The sequence below is a fragment of the Poecilia reticulata genome, chromosome 14 (genome assembly GCF_904066995.2).
Source record: "Poecilia reticulata chromosome 14, P_reticulata-male-v2, whole genome shotgun sequence".
In the NCBI taxonomy this organism is placed as follows: domain Eukaryota; kingdom Metazoa; phylum Chordata; class Actinopteri; order Cyprinodontiformes; family Poeciliidae; genus Poecilia; species Poecilia reticulata.
In genome coordinates, this window is record NC_088843.1 from 15,036,442 (window position 1) to 15,062,481 (window position 26,040).

A 26,040-nucleotide genomic window follows, 5' to 3' on the forward strand; every position below is an offset into this window, starting at 1 on the left:
CACTCCCTTTAAAGTGACTGGCCTAATTCAACAGCTAATTGGTGATAACTAGCATTGGGCTGGCATTGGCAGCATTAACTAGCTGCCAATGCCAGCTAGTTAATGCTGCTAGCACTGGCAGCACTGGTTAGTGCTGCCAGTGCTAGCTAGTGCTGCACTGGCAGCACTAGCTAGCATTAGGTGGGCACTGGCAGCACTAGCTAGCTTTGGGCTGGCATTAGCAGCACTAGCTAGCTGCATTAGCAGCACTAGCTAGCTTTGGGCTGGCACTGGCAGCACTAGCTAGCTTTGGGCTGGCATTGCAAGGCTTTCAGAGAAGTATTGCCACGTGAGCTAGTATTTGTGTTCTGATGACTAACTGTGTTTGCAATGCCATTACAAATGCAGTCATCAGTCTGTATTTGATGACTGTATTTTAATGACAGTCATTGCTGATGACTGATGCTGGTAACCAATTTTCAACAAAGTAAATGTCCTTCTGCTGTAATGGGTCAGACGTTCAGATACCTGGAAATGTTGAACGCATGTTTTCTGCAGTAGGAAGAAAATTACAACTGAAAAGTCTTTCGAAAGAGTGAATAATTAGGAAAGGTTTTTGTTTTTCTGCGTGGCACAAGTTCAATATTATTTATTTCATTAATATTCCTAATGACTCGTAGGAAAGGAGTAATAAAGCGCTACCTTTTCTCTTTTAGATATCTAAACCAAACTTTACTTGTTTTTTGATAAAACATTTTCAGTTAATTGTTTACATATTGCAAAATAAACTACAATTGAATTGAAAAGGTGAGAACATATTAAAGTACGTTCTGGGAGCATCACTAGCTCTCCTCTAGAAAAGTTCTTATAAAAATCTGACCTGCTAAGATTTATTATCCTGAAAATCACCTACTGGTCCTATGTACAAATGGTGTTTGTCAAAAACAAGCCAGGGACTTGTTCTGGTGTCTGTAAGGTCCTGCGGTATATCAATAGTCTAAATAATGATTCAGACAGAAAACAACAGGGCTTCAAGCTGGTGTTTTTTCCTCTGCTTGAAGAGGACATATCGCTCCCCGCTGTCACCATGGAAACCAAATTGTACTAGAAATTCCTGTTGACTCACATTGAGGGTCTCACTCAAAGCAAAAATTTTCAAGTCAAAGTGGTGCAGATGCCCCGCGGCGCCACTTTTCTGCTCAAAAACCTTTTACCGGGACATAAATATCTCGGACTCAGGTAAGCAGCCATGACAACCTGAAGCCCGGCGTGTGTTAGCGGCCACAGACAGGAGCAAACACACACACGCGCACACACACACACAAAAACATATTTTCTACTCTGTCTCAGCCCACGGTTCACACTCCTGCACTCCCATCATCCTGGGCTCTTCCTTTCACAGCACCCTCCACCACAATAATTGTCTCAACTCCTTTCCCCTCTCTCCCACGTCTGTGCTCTCCCCGAGAGATGTAACCATGGAAACTGGCCACAACTGATGGGCTTGAAACGTCAGGATTGGCATACACAATCGGCCGGCGCGCGCACATTCGCTGGAGGTGCGTGCTCGCAGACAAACACGTACACAAACACACACACACACACACACACACGCCAGCAATTATTGTGCTCATTCATTATTATGCAAGACACTCCAGGCTGCATGTTATTGTGACTGTATGGGTTAGGAAAACCGCAAAGCGCCTTACATGTGAAATTTATGTTTAAATATGCGGAGAGAGTTTCATATTTTAGTGGAAGATTACCAGCACATTAACTGACAAGGAGACCATGAAAAGAAATCCAATTTCTGTAATGCGGTGTGTTTGATTAAAAAGAAAAAGGGGAATATGCTAAAGGGCTTTGTCATATTTTGTCTGCAGCCAAACATTCCTGCCAAATATTAAAACAGACTATTTACAAACGTATTCGTACCTTGCGAAATGTTTTCAGAGGCTTTAATATAACTAGGATTTTAAGCGATTGATATATATGCTATCAGATCAAAATTGCTAAGCAGAATTTAATTATATCTCATCAGTAAGCGCAACAACATTGAATAATCAATACATGTCCAACCTAAGAATTGTGCCACACAAACGTAATTAAATCAATAATTCTTAAAATCTGATTACTTGTTCAGTTTCGGAGCCTTTAGACTCTATTGGAATTAAAAATTTTACCCAATCGTTAACGTTTGGCTGTCAGCTACGTTCGACGCTATGAAGCTTACCATAATAGCCTGAAATGTAAACAACCGTCTCGCCGCTGCCAGGAGATAAGCTGCCAAGCTGAACGAAGCAGCGATCAACGTTAAGTCTGGTCGACTGAATGGCTTCGTTCACCGTCTCCTAAAACTACAGGCAGACTAAAAATCTAAAACTGACGTCATTCACAACTTCTCGTTCTGTTCACCGATTGGTCCAGAGGAAAATTCTACCACAGTAATCCACTGTAATTGGAGAAAGTGAAGATGGAGCAGAGACGGAAGATGAGAATCAAGCAGAAGTGGAAAGGAAGGCAAAGGCCAAGAGTGTAAATGTTGTAGAAAGTGTATTATGTCTATTTTCCACACTGAATATACGTGGATCCAACATAAACACATCACCTTAAACACTCAAAAACGTCATTGTGGAGGGGAAAAAAATGCAGGTTTCAGAGTTAACAAGATCTGCTTCAGACTTACCCTCTGCTTTGTGTTGGTAATAAATCCCATAAATAAATAAAACAAACTGAACTGAGTGACAGGAATGTGGCAAAACGTGGAAAAGTACAACTGGGTATGAATTCTTCAGCGAGCGTAGGAATTCTGACAGACGTACTTATCCATTTCTATTATAATCTGCTTTCCTATTCTTTCCGTTTGCCTCACAAGCCTTCAGACGGACGTAGAAGTGGAAGTGTTGTGCTAGCAAAGCGTTTGGGTCCAAGAATGTGTCAAACCTGTTCACACTTATGTTTTTATGTGGACCGTGGATCGTCTGTCCAGACGGAGGCGCGACTGTGACTCACTGACTGTCAGCTCTCGCCTCATTTGTATAAATATCCATCACATTCATCTCAACTAACCGCAGATTTCGCTTTCAGCTCAGGGTTTAATTCGAGACGTAAAAAGATTCTGTCCAACTGCTTCCGATGTTTCAGTCAGACAGGGCCTGCTTCCCCAAAACCGAATTAGATCAGGTATCTTACAAATGACGCTTTTAGGTAAAAGGGTTTTTCCTCCTGCTTATTTAATTTCTGATTTCAGTCTGACGTCCAACAAAAAGCAGTAATATAAATCTCTACAGCACAATTATAGTTCAATCCTGAAATACAAGCCATAAAAGAAGAAGTGTACAAATTGCACGGACACGTGCAGGAAATCCTGCACACAATCCTGTCATTGCACAAGCACATAATTAGCACTATGCATATGACAAACAACGGAAAACAGCGTGTGGGTGAGGCCGGAGGCCAGCTGCGCTGCAAAAAGGGCAGAAAAGGTGACAAATGGAGAGCGCTCCGTCGTCTGAGTGCACACCTCTGACCTCATACGGGGAGAGACATCATCTGCAGCATAGACGCGAGGTGAATCACAATGGAAAAGAGGCAGGCATTTTTATATAACACTGCTGTCAGAAATGGGGTTTTAATTTGTTTGGAGAAAAATAAATAAATTTTAAAAAGTCAGACCAGAGATCATGGCAACAAGTCGTGGATTTAATTGATTTTTTTTTTTTTTTCCCTTTAAAGGAGGCGGCTGTTTGGAAAGGAGCAGCGTTTTAACTGCAGCAGGTTGCCTGGAAGAGGTTAAATGAGTCAAAGCTGATTTTTGCTCGCTCACTTGTCATGATCAGTTTAAATGAAGACACCGTGACAGCTACCCGCCGCCGTTCATCAGCTACACAACTTCGTGTTTCATAGTTTTTGTGCGACAGACCAAGTCAAAGCAACTGACACTGTAATCGTTGTAAGGGAAAGAAAAGCGATGCCAGCGTTTGTATCCGGCCCACCTGAGTCGGTACTGAGTAGAATCATCTTTCGCCGCGGGCTGCGGCTGCCGGTCCCGTGGTTGTCGGTTTCCAGAGACTGAAATTGGCGGCCATGCTGTGCAAAAATAGCTCCAGCTCAGTCAGATTGGACGGAAGGTTTTTGTGAACATCAGTGTTTTACGTTTCACCACAGATTCTCAGTTGGATTCAATCTGGACCTTCTGAACACGGATAGGATTTGATCCTAATTGTAGATCGAACACGGTGGCAACAGCAGCCTCAAGATGCACGATGGCGCCGCCATGTTTCTGGCTGTGAAGAAGCACCTTCTTCAACATGTCTCCCTGAAACGTGTCATCTAAAGAAACGCTTTTAGATGAACTGCAAACGAAAAAGACTTTCCTCTTTGAGGATCTTCTAGAGGCGCCAGGTTTTGGTTTCTCAACAGACTCGTTTGTTTGCTAATCATAGGTAACTTTAAAGGCACAAATTTTTAGTTTATTTAAATGCACACCACACTTTTCAGTTGTTTTTTTTTTTACTTTTAAAAAGATTTAGAAATGATCCACCTCACAATAACATTACTTTTTGTTGCCCTGTCACCTAAAACCCCAATAAAATACTCGTCAAATAGTAGAACATAGGTTTTAAAATGTTTTTAGAAAATAAATGTTAAATGCTAACTCAATTTAAAAAGTTGCGACAAATAAGAAACCTAATTCGTTAAATTTATTTATATTAAGCTTCACCAAATGGACACAGTAATAATGTAAAGGTTGTGACTTCATTTTAATAAAAAGACACTTTACAGTTTGTTTCTTGTTTCATCTCAGCAGAAATTATTTTCACATATTTAAAAAAAAAAAGTAGATGTTTACAGTCTTAGGTTTTTTAAAATCAGAATAAAAAATAATTCGATACAGTTCTCTACCCTCTAAACCAGTTCTGATTTAAACATTGATCTCAACCGGCGGGTTCCACTTCCAGTCTGTGTGAATTAAAATCGACATTCTGGTTCTATGAAAACTTGAGGTTGTGCACCAGTATTTAAAATTAAAAATTAAAAAAATCCAGCATGTCGTCCTTTTTCAGTAAATGTACGGGAAGATCCTGTAGGGGACTCGGCGACAGTAGGCGTCCCACACGAGTCCGTACTTGGCCCTGCACTGCCTCTCGTCCCGGGCCTCCCGGTGAACCAGCAGGACGGTGAAGTAAACCACGTAGAAGTACGGCAAGAGGTGAGAGAAGCCTGCAGGTGGGAAACAGAAGAGCGACAAGCATAAATGACCTAAAAAGCAGCCTAAGAATGTCACCCGAGGGATTAATCAGTGTTGGATTGGAGAGGAGAAACACACACCTTCTCTTAGCAGCGTTTGTGACGTGAACCACATTTAACAAGCTGTAATCAAGAGTGCAGCCTCCCCTCCGCAAATAGCGCCGCACTTTCTCTTCCGTCTGCGTCGCACAAAAGCCTGGCGCTGAATAGCTGTTTGATTATGTGCCTGCAGCTCAGTGTTGCTGCATCCTGACGGTCACTTTATAAGCCTGTACTTAGAGCCTTTGTCTGTCTGTCATTGTTTCCTCAGTTTTTGTCTGGAACATGCTGTCATGTTTTTTTCTTCTTGATTTTTTTTTTTTGTAGAAGTGGAGAATTTCTCAGTTTGGGATTTTGCACCAGCAATTAAGACAGAAACGGCATAATGCGTCTCGGTTACAAAGGCTGCGACGGCAGTGAGTCACTTTAAGCTGAATTTCAATGAGAGGTAGAGAGAGAAACGTCAACCGCAACAAAAGTCTGACAGCTGCTATTCGGGGATAGCTCAAGGAAAAGGGATGCGGTCTCTGCCGCGTCGTCGTGTCAAAATCTCACCGTTTGGTCAAAAACAGAAAATATCGTGAGAGGCTAATAAGGCCTTAAAACGTCAGAGGGAGAGAGATGTGGGTTTGAAATCTCTTTCAAATGTTCGTGTTGCCATGAACTGTAACCTGACTTTCAGAGAATTTGGAAGGGAAACAGGCCCACAGCATAACAAGTCTGCTACCGTACTTAACTGTGTTTCAGGGCCTTTTCTCTTCCAGAACTGCATGTAGTGTTATTGGCATAACACTTTAAAAGTTGGGTTTTATCTGTGCAAATCACACAGTTCCAGTTAAGTTAACAAACTCCACAGTTTTACGTTTGACGTGGTAGGACAGACATTTTGAGTTGGGACCCTGCATGTTACATATAGACCCTACATCCAATCCAGTTTAATCCAATCCAGTTCAGTTCAATTTAATTCAAGTTGATTCAAATCAGAAGTACTTCATTAATCCCAGAAGGAAATTAAACGTTGCAACCCACACAGTTTTCTTCAAGGAGCTGCCGTAGACGCTAAGAGCTGGAGGAAGGAAGGATCTCCTGTAGCAGTCTGTTACAGCTAATCTGAAAAAGCCTCTGACTGAAGTCTAATAAAGAAGATTTTCTGCAATTTTCTTGATTTTTATAAAGAACAATTCTTTGCACAATAATCTCCAGATGTTATTTTTAAGTCCACGGCTCTGATGGCCTTCATAGGAAACCAGAACCAGTGTTTCCCATTAACATGTTAGATGTTAATAAAAAACATTAACATCTCATATGTCACGTTTATCGAACTTTTTTTTTTCCATCTCATAAACCGTGATAATAAAAAATATTGGCCTTTTATGTCCACCAGAGGGCGCATTGACAGCATAAATATCTTACAGTCCCATGAGTCCAACACACAATTTTCTACTGAATTATAATGTTTGAACTAAATTATGACAATTATTATTCGTTAAGAGACTTATGACATTGTGTATCTTAGCAAGCAGCATTTTAAATAATCTAATTTGATGATTCTAAGATTGATCTGGAGTGAGCCATAAATGCGGATCGGGCTTTCGGACAGATCGTGGAGTGACGAAGCTTTCTGACCTGAGGTGTGACCCTTAGCTGCAGTTTTCCATCTATAAGCTTTAGAAATCTACTTAACCTGCTTTACAGGCGCTAAATACTTCGCCTGAGTTTTAAGTGATTGTTTTCAACTCAATCATTCATCTCACTGCGTTACTTGACTGTTCTCTCGTCTTTCCTGTTTTGTGGAGCAGCAAAGAGGAATAAGCTTCTGTGCCATCCAATAGATATATCTCCACAATAAGGAAGTTATGGATTACTGATGAGACATTTTTATGCAAGAAATACTTCAGTTAGATTAATCAGGATTGTGAAGGGTGGAATTTATTTAAAAATATATATTTTTAAGATAATATTTCACTTTTCTGTGTGAGATTATGCTATTGTGATAAAAAATATATATATCAATGTGTAAGCTATCTAGCAGACTGTACAGAAACAGCTATGGCTTCTTTCACCCACACTGTGTTTTGTAGGGTTTTCACATAAGAAAGGGACTGAATACAAAACATCAGATATTAAAGATGACCTCAAAGCAGTGAAGAAGGTGTTGGGGAGCTTTGATGTCCAGCTACGTGGGGCGCATGGGCAATCGGTGCTTTAAAGTCGTGCCGTTCAACATCAAAAGAGATTAAAACAAGTTTTAGACATGCACTGCTGTCCTACATCACGACGACCTACATGAGGGGAAAACAGTCAGGAACACAAAGGGGCTCGTGTGAGAAAAAGCTCAATCCTCTCTGCTGAATATTATCTGTAACGATATCTGTGGGCTTTCAGACAGAAATCTGTGCTGCTGTGGTTTAACTATGCAGGGTGCGTATTATATGGAACTACTTTCGAATAAAATTTAAACATCACCGTACGGCTGATCATTAGTCACCCTGTCTCAGAGGAGTCATGCTAGCATCTCACTGTAACACGTTTCATCCGCAGCAGGTTGTGATTCATTAAAGAGCTGAAACCAAAGAGTCACCTGGTCAGAATAAGTCATGTGGTTTACCTGGTGGCTCACAGAAAAATATGTATGTTTACATCGCAGATTAGAGGGATTTATTGAATAATCTATAATTCTATTTGGCCTGTTTTCTTTCTCTATTGAAAAAAAAAAACATTCCCCAAAATGCATTTAAGAGGAACCAAAGCGAAACCATCAACCACAGTGACGGAAAGAAACTAAAGTATCTGAAGCGGGTCTTGACACGAGTCTGGACGCCATGGCTGTCATCATGGCTGTCAGCAGGAAACTTCTCTCCGGTGACGGGGAGACTTTGATTGGGAAAAGTGGAACAACATCCCTGCCAAGTGGCACAGATATAACGAGCTAAGAAAAAACAGAAAGCCCACAAACGTCCTCTGTTCGTGCAGGATTTCTTTTATGTGGTTGATGAAGTTTGTATAAAAACAAGCCAAATAGTTAAATATAAGTAGATAATGGTAACTAAATATTAAATGTGCAAGCAGGAAGGGCTGCTTCTTTGCGCAATTCATTTAGTCAAATATCATAGATTCACACAACCTGATTTGTTGGATATAATTAACAACTTAAACAGTGGCGTCCTCCAATGGGGGGTTAGGGGGACCATGGCCCCGTCTTGAAAAATATTCGCCACCTCTTTGCGCCTCCAGAGAATAATTTTCATGTAATAGAAATTGAAATTCAGAGTAACGTTGTGTTATTTTATATTACATAGTAGTATTTGTTTTTATTTATTTATTCTTTTTTTTTTTTATAGCCGTGACCCCCTAAAGATTTTTACTGGCCTCATCCGGCCATCATAATAAAACCTTTTTTCCACTGGACTAAAACTCCACCCAGCTGGTAATTAACACACACAACGACCTGGGATTTAAAGAAATAATAATAATAATAAAAAAACTGTTACTAATTTAGTTCTCGTAAAAAAAATCTCATAACGAGAAGAGAAGGACCAAAAACTGTCTTAATCGATGACTTTTTCTTTCTCATCTGCCCTTGAATTTCTGTAGATGGCGGCAGAATATGTACGTTTTTAAGCTCCTTTAGCCTATTTCATGTTATCCAAGTGAGTCCATAAAAGTGTGATCGATTGAGAAAAAAAAAATCAGAAGAAATCTGTAAGAGGGAAATAAATGATCACATAGAATCTCATTTACTATCTGAGATTTAGACCTCTGAAATAACTACTCAGGCAAGTGACAGAGAATCTCGGGCCTGTTTCACTTATTATTATTGCATATTTCACACTTAAGTTGATCTATTTTAACAAATGTACATGATGAAACTAAAGAATTATCGGTCGATTTTGTATATATTTTCTATTTTAGCTTCAATTTGACAATTGAAGTCACATGAAGGAGCCTCTGAGGCTGTGTGAGGTTGGTCAACAAGGCAGCGGGGAGTCTGCAGCGGTCTTACCGCATGGCAGGGACCACGCCAGCGCCATAAGGAGGTCGCCGAGGTAATTGGGATGACGAACGAGACCCCACCAGCCTGACACCAGCAGCCGTTTCCCCGTTGCTGTGGCGATGGTCTCCAGTCCTGTAAGGAGTTGTGCAGAATGCAGATTAGGCAAAAAATAAATAAATAAAAAAACTCACACTTCAGCTTCTTCCTCTCCTGTCCTGACATGCATGAGCGGAGTTTCTTTGTTACACATGAAATCAAATGACGTGAGAAAATGGATTTGCTGAACAATAAAAAAAGAAAAGAATGGAAATGACGGACGACCTGAAACGCTGGGGTGAGTCGGGTCTCGCCTGAACTGGTTCTTCTGCGAGTTGGATTTCCTGAAAATGTAATACCCAGCACCTGACGGCAAACGGAAACACACGCCTTTAAAAAAAAAAAAATCATCAAATGTGCCATGAAACACAACCTGATGAAAACAACATTCACCATTCAGGGCAACTATGGCCGCCGCCGTGAGCGAAGACAGGCTCTGAGGGTGAGCAACCAGGAAGGAAGCCTGCAGGCTGTAGGTGAAGGGAACCCAGGCCAGGTCGCCAAACACCAGCATGAACCCGAAGCCGTCATGCACAATGTCCATTGTGGTCAGAACGGCCTCCTGGTGAGAATGAACACAAAGACAAAAAAGACATATTAAAATAAAATGTTGAGTCGGTCTCCACACAGGAGTTTCAAACTCATTTTCATGTTGGGCCACATTAAAAATCTGGATGTTCTTAAAGGGCCAGTCGTGCCAGAATGTATTGATAAAACCAATTCGACTGTTAAAATATAAACAAATAGCTGCTTGTCTCAGCTTTCAGTAAGCGTTTCTTCAAATAAAATAATATTAAACGTCTCTTCACACTGATGAGTCCATCCAGGATTTTGAGATTCTTTTTGTGGGTTTTTTAACAACCAAAATCTCTGATTTTGTGGTGCTAATTTAGAAATATTTGTAAGGAATTTTTAAAGTATGATGTTAAATGTGACTTCTTATTAATCGCCATATAATCGATCACTGACTATAATTTGACATCAAGGAACGCTGTAACTGAAATTCAATGGTTTTGACCAATTTTGAGCAAAAAATTGGGACTGTAGATTTTGTGTGAATCTTGTGTAAATTTTGCATATTTGTTAAAAAACTGGAAGGACATATTGATGTAATTTGGAGTCTAGAGGGCTCCAAATGACCACATTTGGCCCCGCGGGCCTCGAGTTTGACAGCTGACCTCGTTCCATAAAGCGTCTGCCACATAAAGCAGCTGGAAACAGTTGACCAGGATCATGGAGAGGGAAGGAGAACCACGAAGCTCCGCCTCCTTCATCAGCATCCCGAGGTTAAGGACCACCTGAAGGGACAGAGACAATATCTGCACTGCAATAGCAGGAATAAGTTGAAATAACTTATGCTTAGAAAATCATTGTGGTGACTGATTTGACTGATCAGGTAGAGTTTGTAAAGTTGGTGGTAACATTTAAAAAGCAAAAAGCTCAAGGGGGTTGAGCTCTACTGCAAAGCATTAGCAATCAAAGCTAATCGTTTAGCTTCTCCTCCTGATACGAAGATAAATCTATGATCACAATGTTTCAGGCTCGCCCTGATGATACATTGTCAACCAAATGAGAAATGTCAGTGAACCGTGACTATGTTGTCATTCTGCATCTCATAGTTTGTTATTCTGAACCTTATGAATCTTTTGTAGCTTCAAACTGTAAGTAAATGATTATAATTTGTCAGTACACGATCATGCGAGTTCACTTAGCTGTTTTAATTTGGGACATTATCATCGATTTTAAAAATTTCTGAACACTAAAAAGTAAATAGTTTTGACATTTCCAAAGATGTAAAAAAAAAAAAAAAGACACAAAAAAAAAGATCCCACACATTGTCTGGAGCCAGTTGGTGGAAGGTTTTTCTTCTGCTCTCCTACGCACGCCGCTTTAAAACATGCACATGTACAAAGGTTTAACTGTTTACACCGTGACTAAAGAGGGACACCACTTTCCTTTCGTAATTAAATCTTGTTATTAATTTGTTATTTCTAGTCTGAAGGGATCTGGTGGAGTGATTAAAACGTTTCATTTCACACTAATAAATCTCTCTATGTTTTGTTTTGTTTTTTTCTCTGGTGACGCAGATGCGAGATAAAAGTGTCCAATAAATCTGGTACTGTGCTGCTGGGTCACCGGGGAAGCAGCAGAACTTTGATCTGGGTTGCGACAAACCGAGGCTGCAAATTGAACAGAGGAGAGCAACGGTGCCACCCGGTGGTCAGTTTGGGTTTCTAAAAGAAAGGGAGTTTATTTCTTATGACACGTTTTTGCATCACATTCGGATACATCACCATCAACAAAAAAAAAAGTATGTGACATTTTAAGTTGCGCTTTTTCCTAACTTTTGGAAAAAGTGATCGAAAATCTAAAACGGAACATGATTTGTCACATTGAACTCACCCAACCAATCAGACCTGGTCTGAGTTCACAGAAATACTTGAGGTCAAAGTTCCCGATCCGAGGGTTCAGCTCCCGCCCAATGAAGAAGTCATAGAGGGGATTCCCTGCAACAAGACAGACAACAGGCACAAACAACGACTCTTTGAAGAAGCTTAGATGTTATTGTCATATGTACCAATAGAACTATTTATCTACAGGTTCTCTTTAAGAAATTAATCCATCATTTATATATTCGACAGCTTTAAACATTAATTACCAATAAGCAAATAAGAAAACAAACATTTTATTGCCTAAAATTCAACAACATAGCATTAATTTAGCGTGCGAAAGTGTGAAAGCTCAGTCTTTCTACTTGACAGTGCAGGACTGGTCTGTTGATTCACGTTTGGATAAACCAATTAATAAACGGGCAGCAAATAGGAATAGGACATTTTTTAATGCAAAAATTTCAACCAAGTGAAGGTAAAAATAGGCTATGAGTTGGATAAAATGTGTTTACAGACAAAGGAGGTTTGTCTTAAATGCTGAATATATTCATTTTTTGGCTTTATTGCTGCTGTGAGTATGTTGTTCTTTCAGCAGTTGACCTTGTTTGAGTCCTTGTTCACAAAATTAGTCGAGAATCATTTCAGCCCCACATGCAACTCTAACATGCAGAATCAGAGCTGATACAGTCACACGTGTTCTTCTGTTTATTAGCAGAATTTATCCTCTCAGAAACTGAATAACATCTCTGCTGTTTTTTCTGCTTATTGCCTGAGGATACATGAGAACAGCGTGTTGCTGGCGCAGCAGGGTCGCCCGACTTAAAAAAGGCAGGATGCAGTTGATGCTGATGCCTGCAAACTCCTGCCGAGCAGCAGGGCTCTTAGATATTTACCCACAGGAAAACCAAAAAAAAAAAAACATCCCGCAATTCAACAAACGGGCGTTCAAATGCACAGTGCGTAGCCACCGGCCGTGTTTGCACAGCGCTTTTGTGTTGACTTCCCCGCTTTTTGCACGGTGAAAAGCTCGCGTTCTCACCTGTGTCTCCCCCCAGGGCCAGAGCAAGGGAGGGGGCCCAGAAGGAGCGGACGTAGAGGTAGACGGAGGACAGGAACGACACGGCGATGGCAGACACCGCCAGCGGCGCCAGCAGCTCAAAGAGATATCCAAGAGGAGCGCCGAGCGCCAGCAGCACCGACAGCAACACGGCGCTGATGCACAGGCCGTGGAAACCTCAGGGAGGAAAACAAACACAGCTAAATGTTAGAGCCCCAGGGAGAGCAAACAGATGGAGGACTGCATTAAAACTAAACAAAACAACAACAACAACAAAAAACAGCTAAAAGTTGACAGAGGAAATGTTTATCTAAAGTAAACTTCAGCTCAAACATGAGCAAAGTGTCGTACCAGGAGATATGACACATAACAGCTGGTGATGCAAAACAATAAAACATCAGACTTTATTTATTTATTTATTTGGACAAAGAGATTTATTTTTTTTAAAAAGTGTTCATCAACAGTGAAGCTGATTAATACCATTTATGGGATACTTGAGGCGGCTTCCGTCCCTCAACGCTAATCCTTCGGAAACCTGCATGCCAGTAGATATGATAGATAGAAATAGATGTCAATATTATACTCGAGCACAATGCAGTCATGTTTCAAAGACCTGATAGACGCGTAAAAACAATAATCACGACATACAGTTTGAAGAAATGTGATCGTCCAAATCAAAACAAATACAACGAGAGACTCAATGAACTCTTGCTCTGTTTTACATTTGATATTTATTTAAATATGTAATAAGCAGTGGCCTAAACTGCTGCTGTCACTGTTGTTTATGTGTTTCTGCTATTCTACACTTACACACTAATCAATTCTGTGTTTTAAATTGTAAGTTTGGACAAGATCTTGCATTCTGTGAGTGCCTTTAATGGCCAAAACGGAAAAAATAAAACTTAAAACAAACAAATGACCACAAAGATATTCAACACAACCACCTCACAGAGCTAAATAATATAATAATGTAAACAGCTTAATGGTTCATCATTGATTATTCATGTACTATATTTGAACCTTCTTGCATTTTATCATATTAAAACCACAGATTTCCTTGGATTTAACTCAGATTTTACGTGACAGACCAAAACCAAGTGGACATTTTCTGGACACTTCGTACCTTCCCTAACGGCAGCAAGTAGAGGAGGGCCTGCAGTCCGATCCATCCCAGCAGCAGAGTGGGAGCCAGCGGGTCCCACAGCTGGTCGGCGGAGGGGAGGCAGGGGGGCCACTGCAGGACGCTGGCCTCCACTGATTGGCTCACACAGATCAGGAAGAGAACGGTCAGTGGGAGGAAAACGGGGATGCACACGGCGCCTGAAGGAGCAGAGGAGGAAATGAGACGATGGGACGGTGAGACAGGTGAAGAACTTTGACCGATAGCAGCAAAAAAGACCGAAGATATTGAAGGTTCCTGCATGAAATGAACGGGGCAAATAAGAAAGACACTTCAAATAATGTCATGATCAGGAAATCAAACTGCATGGCAGCAAATTACTGTGGACAGACGCCTTTCAGTATCAGATGAGTTCAGTTCTATAAATGCATTATTGAACTGCATTAACACAAAATCCTACCGAGTATTTTTGCCTCATTTCTACAGTAAATGTCTTAGTACAATTAAAATTACACAAAACCAACTTAGAAATAACTTCTCAGTGTTACATTTAGGAGCTTCTTTTATGCCAGTAATTCCTTAATATTGATTTTTTTATTTTTATTTTTTTTAATCTGGCAGATTTTGTCATTTAGGGAAAAATGTCCTGAGTCAAAAATATCTGCCAGTGAAGCTAGTACTTAAAAAAAAAAAGATAAATAAGATAATTAAAAAATACAAAATAAGCTCCTATGTGTTGCTGGACAGTTATTTGTAAGTCAGTTTTGTCTTATTTCAAGTGTACTAAGATATTTGCACTAGAAACTAAAAAAAACTAAATTTCTGTAAGAAAACATCTCTAACAGCATCTCAAAAAATCATATTCCACAAATTAGTGTATATGTGTTCATCAGTGAATCACGTCATTATAAATAATACTGCTTATGTTGCATTTATTTTTGAAGCTCACGAGTTTTGTGATTTCCTTTCATATGTCATATGTGTTTGCTTCTTAATAATAATAATAATAATAATGTCTAATCTTGCTCATCTCTAAAAAAGAAAGTGGGTTAATTGGACCCAGACAGCAGAAATTAACTTTATTTTACTCATATCAACGAGAAAGAGTTTCCTAAAAGTTAGGACATCTTGTCCCCTAATAGTTACTCCTATCCACTTTGGTTGAAAAAAAAAAAGATTTTATATAACATTAAAACCAAAAATTAACCTTACTTTACTTATTAAATGCAATTTGTCAACTAAAAAACTGAGCAAAGTATTAGGACACCCTAAAGTATCCTACACAGTCGGTCCTACAGGGTCTTTTTCTTTTATTTTTTTACATTTGACTCTCCCATCACAGATCCAAATGTTTTAAACTTCGCGGCTCTGGCTTACCCAGAGTTCCTCCAAACTCTCTCTCTGTGTCGTGTGACAGTCTGTGTTTCGGGGATTTCTTGGGTCCCATTTTTCTCCTCCTGCTTAGGATATTGACACAAATAGTGGACACCAGTCAAGATGCATACAGTTAAAGTGAATGATAATAATAGTGGAATGACAATAAAGAAAGAAAGACTCAAAATTATTTAACTTTCCTTTAAAATCAACATGAAGATGGTTCAAAATTAAGGACAATGGTCCCAAACACATCAAAACTATGCTTTATTAGTGTGTCCACTAAACTGGACCAACATTCAGATCCATAAAAAAAAAAAAAAAAAAACCTGCATGGGAATGCTGCCATAGCGGATAAGACCAGAGGTTGAATATCCAGGCAGAATCACACCAGAAAATAAGGGTGTAATTATTCTGCAACTTACTAATGGATATACAATTATTTTATTAAGAATGTATGTATAATTGTCCAAGTTAAATTAAAGTTTGTGGCATAACATGTGTACAGTTTAAAAGCATATTAAAAGAGAAATAACTTGTATTGAGTGGATATAAACTTCCGACTGCATATGTACAACACAGTTGTTATAAAATTGCCATCTAGATGTTACAACTGATATGATACACCATACATGCTTAAAAAACTTTAAATTTTTAAAATATTGTGAAGTCTTGCATTTCAGACGAGTTCCCTGTAATTAAATTAAATATTTGCATTAAGAGATGAAGCCAACTCAATGAATTACTCAATGTTGCCTAAGAAAATAATAGAACTGCAAAGAGCAGGAAATAAAATCTTCAAGGACAAATGAAAAAGTATTATACAGTTATAATCCTGAAATAATTTGCTCTAGGATATGTTTAATAAGGGTGTTGTGATAGTGTGATATCTATCAAAAATCACGGTGCCAAACTTGGGTCAAAGTGCAACCAGTGACACACAGACTAAACTTTCTACACAGAAATGGGAGGTAAACACCATCTAGAAACGCCGCAGTTACCATAACCTGAACGCCAAAGTGAGAATCTGTTATTTAACACAGTAAATAAAATCTCTTACCAGTGTTGGGTGAATGAGGGAGTCTGCTGAGCCTGAGGCTGTCCTATCCGTCCACACTGCAACCTGCACATGGATCCGCCCAAAGTACGACCTGTCGGCATGGAGCCCCCTCTCAGCCAATCAGATTTGTCCGTGGTCATCAGAAGAGGGTGGAGACAAGATGCCTTAACCAATCAAAGCCAGCTAATCAGATGGCAACAGCTGAAGTCGGAAAACTCCTCAGAGGCTAGTTTATGTTGAGAAATAACTCTTAAAACACATAGATGCTTTGGGAAAGCAATACCTAAAGTTTCATATTTTAAGAATTAGTAAGAACATGTTCTTTTAAACCCATACATGTTTATTCTGGACATACATTCAGGTTAGTTCATTCTCTATGCAGACGTACAGAAAACCGACAGGAATCAAAGATGTGCTGCAGTTTACAGTTAATGGATGAAAACAGAAAAGCCCACAAATAGCCTGAAGAGATTTATTAATGGAGCAGCTTTCACTGGACACAGTCTTGCGCTTTAGTCATCAGTGTTTTCTATTCACATTCATATCATCTTCAAGGTCGGAGTGCTCGAGTTCCCCTGTCTTCAGACTGAATCCAAGTTTTTTGTTTAATTCTTATTTTATAGTAAACGATTAACAGAAGAAACTGTAAGTAAACTCAACAGACAACATGATTGGTAAATCTTGGAAATATACCAGCCAAGAACTGTGGGAGTAGTAATAAACAAGAGATTCGGATGATTATTTTCCTACAATATGTTTACAGTATTCACCAAACTAGTGCCAATAGTGGCTAAACGATCCCGAACAACGCAACAGAGGTACAACTCAACCTCTCTCACAGATCACTTCAATAACACTCTGCTCCATCGGTGAGGGGTCCAGGCAGCGGTGGGCGGAGCTTCCCACTATCTCATCCAGCAGGAAGTGAACGAGGTTCTCGTCTGACACGAAGCGCCACAGGTACATCTGCAGGTAGTGGCAGTCGACTTGGATCTGCTGCAGGCCATAGCGCCCGAAAGTGCGCAGGCGGACACACTCCAGGAACGTCTTCAGGCTGATTTTGATGATTCCCGTCATCACGGAGACCTGGGAGACAGGAGACAGTGACAGTCACGCCACTGACAGCAAAACAAACTCGTAGCCACCACAAAGTTTGAAGCTTGCTAAAGCCACTGTCCTGCATGCTTTAAACTTGTACCAGCTGGTTTACTCAGCTGGATTGGGGACCAAAGTTGCAACATTTGTTACATTTTCAGATGGTGTGGTTCTCTTTCATGCTCCATTGTGTCAAACCCTTTGAAAACCTGTTCCTCGCCTCGCCTGTGGTGGCGCTGCACCGGGAACTACTGAAGGAAACAACTTGCAAACCTCTGAACCTTCTTCACAAAATGTTAACAAAAATAAAGTGGCATCAGTTGTAGGATTTTTCTTTTGCTGGTTAAGAAAAAAAAAAAAAACATTCTCCAGCTAGCGTCAGTCATGCGTTTGTTTTGGTTATATTTACCCAGCATGCCCTGCACTTTAGTTCACTTCCTGCTTTTGAAGCGGTCTCTGGACCGCTTGGCGTTCACGTATGCACTCAAACCGCACCGGGGGTCACTTCAACCGATCTTTATCTGGGTTTTTAGGAGGACCAGATTTCATGTTTTGGTCCACATCAGGGTTCGATTACGCATTCACACTTCCTTAAACGAACCAGGCAAACGAACTAGAGTTGGATCAAATTGAACTGAACAGGGCTGGTGTAAATGAACCCTCAAATAGTTGGTTTTGGAATAGATAAATACAAACTGGATAGTGACCGAGTATAATTTTGTCACAGTGGAAGTCAGAGAAAATCCACAGTAAATGTAAATTTGCCTGATACTTGTTTGTAAAAACGTATTGAAGCTGTAATAATCAACACCCCTCAAATTAAATCAATTAAAGATGAAAATTAACATAAATGACATGCCAATGTTGAGTGGCTGTAAACTTCTGACAGAAACCGTTACTGTGAGTTAACAACAAATCGACATGGAGGAATATTCAAACGTCCCAAGAGCAAAGAACAGCATCTCTGAATTCAAAGTCATGCTCTGTAAGAAGCAGATCGCCACGCTGAGCACACACTGGACAATTCCTACGTGCTGACGAGGAAACTGAAGACATCAGCCAGCGGTTGAAAGTCCAGTTCATTAAATCAAGAGCTTGGAAACGAGAAACACAAAGAAGGGAGACTTCTACACAGACTCGGAGAGAAAACAGCAAATAAATCTCAATAAAGTTTTTAGTTAGATAAATGCAATAAGAATCTACATTGTACAGAACAGCCTTAAAAATTCTCCTGTTTTCTTTCCTGAGTCGCTAGAAAATGATGCGAAGGAGGAAACTGAGGGGCATCATTAGCATGTTAAAGTGCGCCCACGTCCACGCCTCCAGAGTCGAAGCGGTCTACTTGAAAATGTAACCAGCAGCGTCGTTGAGCACGCTCCGATTCACACGTTCCGATAGGCAGACAGCCTGCAGGTCCCGGACCACGTCCTGCTCCTTTAGTGTGGAGGAGATTCTCACGTGGCGCTTCTAAGGCCGTTGAAAGACATTTATTCAACTGACTGAAGAGCAGCACTGACCTTGTTGAACTCCACCGAGCTAAAGATGTCGATCCTTTCAGAAAACAGCTTGTGGATGTTGCTCAGCAGATTGGTATCCATGGGAGCGCTGCAGGTAAAACAACAGGTAACCAATCAGTTATTGTTTCTATTCTAGACATCATAGCTATACAATAATAAATCACTTATTTAGAGAAAAGCAAATGAAATAAATAGTCTTAACTTCAAAGAATTTTTAGGAACATTGCAACTATGACAAAATTACCTCTGTAGAAATAAACAGTGACAATATTTCAGATGCTTTTTCTTCATCTCTTAACATAAACAACTCTAACCCTTAATATCTCATAACTTCTGCCAACAAATATCTCAATATAACAAAAAGGATTCAAATGCAGTTTTAAATGACAGTCTGTTTCTGAATGGGATTGGTTGAATCAGCCTCTTCACCTCTTTGTACCGACTTATTGCCATTTAGTCCATTTCCACTTCCAGTTTTTGCCATTTAAACAAATTTGTTCACAGCATATTTTTTTTAATCATAAATGATCATATAAATGCCAAAATCTTGCATAATTTATTTCAATTGGATACAACTATCAAAACACATTGTATGATGTTTCTACTTATTTTGGTCTGATTCTTAAAGGGACTAGATGGCTCATGAAATGCAGCCACACGTCTTTAACGTCTTTAGCATGTTCGAATTGACACATTGTCAGTACAAACTGCCACGAGGCAGATGGCCTCATGTGGTGACACAAAGAGTCAGTGCTGAAACAACTAACACTGCCAAAGAATGAAGCTCATTGAAAGTCGAGTTTGTCATTCGGAAGCATTTAATTCAAAGCTCTTCTGTCAAACCGCTGACTAGTTTCCCCAAAACACCAAACACACACGCAGCCGCTCAGAAGTGTGAGGGGCTTGTCGCTCCAACGCCAGAATACAACACTGAAGTCTCATGAAAGTGTCTATATCTGTCGCTGCCATGATTTTTAGCGACTTATCACATCAACCAGCTCATTATTTAATGGAAATGCAGCAATTGGGAAACTGTTTTTTTTTTGTTTTTTTTTAAGCAGAATATCGACAAAGTTTTGTCTACGTTTGTAGTGAAAACACAGCTCACCTCTGATCTGTGCATCAGGAGTTATAAACACAAATTGCCAACCAAGGCAACAGAGCATCATAGACAAAGCTGCTTCACCTCGGTGTGTAGCTGGCTGCGTAACGGGGCTGCTGCCTGGAGCTGCTGTACACGGAAAACGTCCTTTTGCTCGAGTCGCTGCTGTGGGCCTTCCTCACACCCTCTTCATACAGCAGGCCCACCTGCGGTGCAGAACATTCATGGATGACGTTCAGGTGGGAAGAGAGGCAGTTTGACTCGGTCTGTCGCTCAAAGCCGTACCTGCACGTCGATGGAGGTGGTGTCCTCCACTACTCTCTTCATCACAGCTCGGACGTTTCTGGGCTCGATGGTGTTGACCCAGTCTCGAGTTTCGACACTCTTTCTTAACATCTGCGAGATGATCAGCCCCTGAACCTGGACAGAGAGAGAAAACAAGGTGTCGTCTTGGATACGACGGGAATTTTTACTCTCGACTCTGTGTTTTTGATTGTAATGGTGAAATACCTTGACATAATGGTTGAGGAGTTTTTGTGCCGCTTCTCTTGCTTCTCCACACAACGTTGTGACTGGTGTTATGGGATTTTGGTGCTGAAAAAGACGGCCGGTCTTTTAACAGAGTCCTTTTAAAAACTTGTTTACAGTTTGTCATGCTACAGCCTATGTGTTTTTTCCAAATTCTGCATTGCGCTGTATTTTACATTTCTCCAGTACCTGGACGAGAAACTGTTCGTCTGTAAGCGTGAGTATGTAGGAGATGGTGGACGTCTCAAAGTCCAAGCAGAGGCGAGACAGCAGCAGCAGGAGAGCCGGGGGCGTGGATCCTCCTTTGTCTCCGGCGCTTTCACAAAATTGTCGAGAAGACTGGCACACGAACCTGATGAAGTTCACCACCAGGTTCTCACGGACTCCCTGGCTACAGAACTCCCCCTACAGCGACGACACAAAGGAAAGCTTTCATTAAAAACTCGCTTTTTAACTTCGTTTAGAGCAGGAGTGTCAAACTCATTTTCATTTTGGGAAACGTCTATATCATGAATGTCCTCAAACGGCCGGTTGTGCCAGAATTTACTGATAAAGCATCTACAAAAACGGTTAAGATATTAATAAGCAGCTGTGCTGGAAATGCTTCTTAAAATTAAATAATATTAAACACCTTTTCAAACTGATCTGTCCCTCCTAGATTCTGTGTTTGTTTTTGATTGTGTAAAGCTAATTTACAAAATATCAGCAAGAAATTTTGCGATACTGGTGTCGGTAACTGTGACTTTTTGTTACTCGCCATGTTGATCACAGATCAACATCTGACAGGGGTGAGAATTAGCGTCACTTAAACCCAATGTTTTTTGGCCAATTTTGTGGAAAATTGGCCAAAAAACTCAAAAATTATACGATACCATGAAAAAGTGTGGTAATCTGATGATTTTGCATGGCTTTCTGAGGAAGGATGGAAAATCAATAAAGCTCATAAAAAATGTTTTTAACAAAGGAGATTTACCTTGAAGTAAGGCTTGTTGGAGAAAGTAATGTCCTTGGCGGTGAAGAGATGGACTGACGCCAACACAGACTTGATCTGGTTGAGAATAGAAGCTGACAGAGATGAGAGAAGCTCTGGAAGGCTGCTGGGAACATCCCTGCCAGCTGCAGGCCCTCCTAGATGCGCGCCGCCTCCAGCCACGGAGAGTCGAGGCGTTGCCAGGGCCTGCCTCACATCTGTCAGGCTGTCCATGTAGAAGCTCTGCAGAGCAGAGAGATACTGCTTCACTCTCTCCGTCGCCGCTCTTACCACGATTTCCGTCCCCCGGTTTGGAACGGCAGAGCCGGGCAGCAGTTTGGCCACGGCCTGCAGCCTGCGGTGGAAGCGGTCCAGAGCGCGGACCAGGAGGGAGTTATCGCCGACGCCTTTCTCTTCTTGTATCCTCCTCTCGACAAGCGAGAAATACCGAGCCGCCAGGTCATCCACAAAGGCCTGCAGCTTGCCGCTGGCCATCTGAGGAATATTCTTCGAAGCCAGCTCGCCTGTCTGAGCATGGTTGATGAACAATTCTTGATAGGAAGTAATAACCAGACATAAGCTGCTGACAAATTCATTGCAGCCTCTGTCTATGAATTCGAGAATGTCGGTATTCAGGGTGGGAGACGGTAGAGAGAGCGTCTTAGGGGAGTTGTTGTCGCTCGGAGATCCTGCGGCTGTAGAAGAAGATGACCTGCGTGTTGCAGCCTCTTTCGGAGCTGGAGTCGGCGGGTACGGCTTAATCTCTGCTTCCAACCCCTGAAGGTCCAGCTCCAGTCGAGAGCGTGCGTGGCTCAGGAATTTATCACAGAGCTCCTCTGCTGGCTCATCCAGCTGCAGCAGGAGCTCCACACACTCCGACAGGTCTTTGGCGCTCGTCCCACCATCTCTATAAACACACACACACAAAATACTGTTAAGCAGAATCAATACATGGTGCCTTGCAAACCTATTCACATGCCTGCTTTTCCAAGTTTTGCCATAACAATGTCAATGCATCTTAAGGGGATGGATGTCATGTGACATAATTATATATAATTGAAGAAGATGCATCGTTTTTTAACCTTAAAAATAAAAAAGCTATTGTTCTCAGTCCCACTTATTCAACCAGGTTACAATATCAATTAACTGAATCTTTTCTTCCTTACAAAACAACTCAAGCTTAGTAAGAACGAAAGAAACATGTCTGTGGACATATTTACTAATTCATGGTATCTACAGGTTTCAGGAATTCAAATTTAATTTATTGGAAACTTGAATAAAATTTAATATAGAAAAAAATGTAAATATAGGGGATCGTTGGAGGAACTTGCTGCATTACAAACAAGAACTTTGTCCTTCTCTCATTGCATATGTCTGTCTACAGTCTTAACCCCCGTAGTCCTAAGCTCAAGTTTTTGGCACCTGGCCTCGTATGGGTTGACAATTGGCAGCAGAAGTCAGTCAGAGGCGAGTCAACTGCTGATAAATTTGCAAGTACCCATGATGACCTCAAAAAAGCTAGCTAGCAAGGGTATATTAGCAGCTAGTTAGCCTCAACCAATGAAGATGTTTGCGTACAACTCAGACATTTTCCTGAATGAAAATTACCACAAGCCAAAACACTATATTAAATAGTCCTGGCACAACAAAAAATGAGACCTGTGATTAACGCATTTAAGGCCAACGTACATCTTATTTTATCAATTTAACATGTTTTAAAGCTTTAATTTTAGACACGAGAACTTAAGACTTTTTAAGGATGTGTGGACACCCTGTAATTAATGATTATGTCATCTTTCCTTCATCGGTCACCCCTGATCTTGACAGATTCCCACCTGAACTTCTGCCGAAGCTCCTGAGCCAGCTTCTCCATGATGGCGTTGCAGTCGTCCTGAATCCCCTTGAAGGAGGGCAGGTGGCTGTACTGCTGCAGCACGCAGCGAGCACGCCGGTGGGAGCTCACCGCCTGAGCGTAGGCCTGCAGCTCCAGACACTTATTCAGTCTGGCAGGCAACTCGAACAGAAACTGAAGTTTCCTCAGTAGCGTGTGAACCCCTGGCAGGAAACATAACAGAGCAAATAACTAAGAAAATCATCCCAGACATTCAGTAAATAAAAGGTAAATAAAAGTAAATGAAAAAAAAAAAAGTGAATCATACCAGAGAGTTTGGTTATCTGTGCGTGCTGGTCCTGAAGCGTGCCGCTGATGGAAGCGCTGAAGTCAGTGATAGCAGCCATGTTCGCAGATAGGCAATCCATTTCGTCCTCCATCTTTTTGAAATCGTTCTTCATTTTTCTGATGGTGTCTAACAAAAGAGGAAATACCTCATCTACATGCTTTGCAAAGGTCTTCACTCTCCTTAAATCTTCACAAATTATGTCACATTGCAACTGAAAACTTCAATGCGATCTGTTGAAATGTGTGTGCTAGACTAATACAAAGTAGTCCAGCATTTGTATTAAAGTGTGCTACAAAGACATCTAAAAAAATTTGAACATCGTGGAAAATGTCCAGCATTTTTTGACACTCATATCAGAAAGAAAAACTCAAATAGATTCATTATGCATACAATTAAAATTTTCCATTATATTTCCATGATAATCAAATTACAAGAAATAAATGACTGAAATATTTCACCATATGTCATGAATATGAGTTACTTTCTGAACGAGTGACAAAATCAATTAACGTTGGCCCTCAGTGCAGCTAAATAAAACTTTAGAGCCATAAGAGTTAAATAGTCTTTTGTGAAAAGATAACTTAAAAATGTTTAATAAATATCTACAATAGAGAAATCATGATCATTTTAAAGAAATATGTTATTTCTGTCTTTAGGTTTAAAAACAAAGAAAAACATAAAACATTAACAAAAACAGGATTCACTGATAAAATGTTTTAGGGCTTTTGATATTTGTGGGAAAACGTAAACAAAAAGAGTTTCCAACATAAAGAGATTTTTTGTTTTAGTTTTACTAATACTTGTGAAAATTTAATACCGAATTTATTCCATGCAAATAACTATAAAAATGCTAAAAATCCACTGTAGCTTTAGCTATATTTCTTTTTTTTTAATTGCTGGTTTTCCAATATTAATCAAATTGTTAAGAGTCATTGTACAATTTCAAAGAGCCACTTTGAAATTAGATGAGTCTGTGTGCGGAGCTGCACGTTGCAGGCTAATAGTTTAGACGAGTGTGTGTGTTATAATGGCCCAGTCAAAGTACAGACCTAAAGCAAACTGAGAACATGGCTTGAAACTTAATCTATTGATGAAATCTTGTGTTATTATCCCTCCGCTTTACAATGCTACACTGCTTTATGTTGGTCTATCTCACACATTGAAGTTTGTGGATGCAACATGACAAAACGTGAAGTAGTTCAGGGGCTACAGATACATTTGTATCATCTACTTTACCTGTAGCAGATATGAACTTGTTATAGTTTTCATAGACCAGGGTCTGCATGTCACTGTCCAGAGAGCGGATCTGCTTCACCATGCAGGTCTCATGGTCCATCAGCTCAGAAAGGGAGCACTCTCTCCTCAGCTGTAGTTTAAGAAGCATAACGGTCATAAACATCCTTTAATACAGCACATACAATAATTCATTAGTATTTATTAGTGGTGAGGAAGAACCACCATTTATGCAAATTTAGTAACTGAAACAAATTAACATCCACCAAGTGTCTTGTGTTTCCAGAGCAAGACCTCAAAGTCATCCTACGTATTTACAGTAAATATAAAGTGCTGGAAAATGCATGAGTGGCTTTAGCGAACTTATGTTTACACTACTGCGTGATAGTAGAAGCTAAAAAGGCAGCACCTTGTTGAGGTAGAGATCCGGGTCAAAATGCGGCCCGTTGATGTCGCAGGGATCCAGAGACTGCGGCTGCTCCGGGGCCTTACCCTCCTCGTTTATCCCGTAGTAAAGCTTCAGCATGCCGTGCACCCTCCGCCTCCTCCCGGACTCGTCCGACACCGAACCGTCGGCGTCCATACCGAACTCCGACCAGCTGCCAAAACGGACGAAACGAAACAACCACCTGACAGCTCAGAAACACGGACTGAAAACTTTAACTCCCCGTTCAAAATAGATAAATATTTTCAGCTTTGCATAATGTCCTGAATAACGAAAAGTTGTTATTCAAAATATTCAACATTTGTCATATTTTCTTTGAGAGAAAACCAGCTGTATGGAGTCGTTGTTGTTTCCGCATTTGTAGCCAATCCAAACTTACGTTCTCACAAAGTGTACGTAATCAAGCCTGACGCGGATCTGCTACTGCGCATGCCAGCACCATGACGATTTAAAGGGCCATTTACCTTCTGTTTTTCTTTTCTTTTTTGGGGGGGACTGAATCATTGTTCTAACAATGGTGGAAGTGGACCTAAAAATTCATTCTTATTTCTTTCTTTTCTCTCTGTACCTTTTACCACTGTTTACTATCCTACATAAATATGGGAATCTAT

General features: G+C 40.5%; 2 protein-coding genes across 5 annotated transcripts; both read right to left on the bottom strand.

Moving 5' to 3' along the window:
- Positions 1-3,721: 3,721 nt before the first annotated feature.
- Positions 3,722-16,596, bottom strand: tm7sf2 (transmembrane 7 superfamily member 2). 4 transcript variants are annotated; one of them, XM_017308622.2, is made up of 11 exons: positions 16,360-16,596; positions 15,303-15,385; positions 13,929-14,125; positions 13,286-13,340; positions 12,788-12,982; positions 11,762-11,865; positions 10,537-10,656; positions 9,752-9,920; positions 9,584-9,664; positions 9,272-9,394; positions 3,800-5,202 (listed from the first exon to the last, which is right to left on the bottom strand). In XM_017308622.2, exons 1-11 carry the CDS (start codon positions 16,497-16,499, stop codon positions 5,042-5,044), a joined length of 1,428 nt encoding a protein of 475 aa, XP_017164111.2. In that variant the 5' UTR covers positions 16,500-16,596; the 3' UTR covers positions 3,800-5,041. The 4 variants fall into 4 exon arrangements, 3 of the variants coding, with proteins under 3 accessions (XP_081471436.1, XP_081471435.1, XP_017164111.2); XM_081615310.1 differs by having other exon boundaries at positions 3,722-5,202; positions 9,584-9,920; positions 15,303-15,382; XM_081615309.1 differs by having other exon boundaries at positions 3,722-5,202; positions 9,584-9,920.
- An 82-nt stretch (positions 16,597-16,678) lies between these two features.
- vps51 (VPS51 subunit of GARP complex) lies at positions 16,679-25,813 on the bottom strand. The gene is made up of 11 exons (XM_008428032.1): positions 25,394-25,813; positions 24,988-25,117; positions 23,731-23,877; positions 23,407-23,626; positions 21,575-22,478; positions 20,791-21,006; positions 20,584-20,667; positions 20,359-20,493; positions 20,158-20,279; positions 18,972-19,059; positions 16,679-17,445 (listed from the first exon to the last, which is right to left on the bottom strand). The coding sequence occupies exons 1-11, from the start codon at positions 25,565-25,567 to the stop codon at positions 17,185-17,187; spliced, it is 2,481 nt and encodes an 826-aa protein (XP_008426254.1). The 5' UTR covers positions 25,568-25,813; the 3' UTR covers positions 16,679-17,184.
- Between the last annotated feature and the right edge of the window lie 227 nt (positions 25,814-26,040).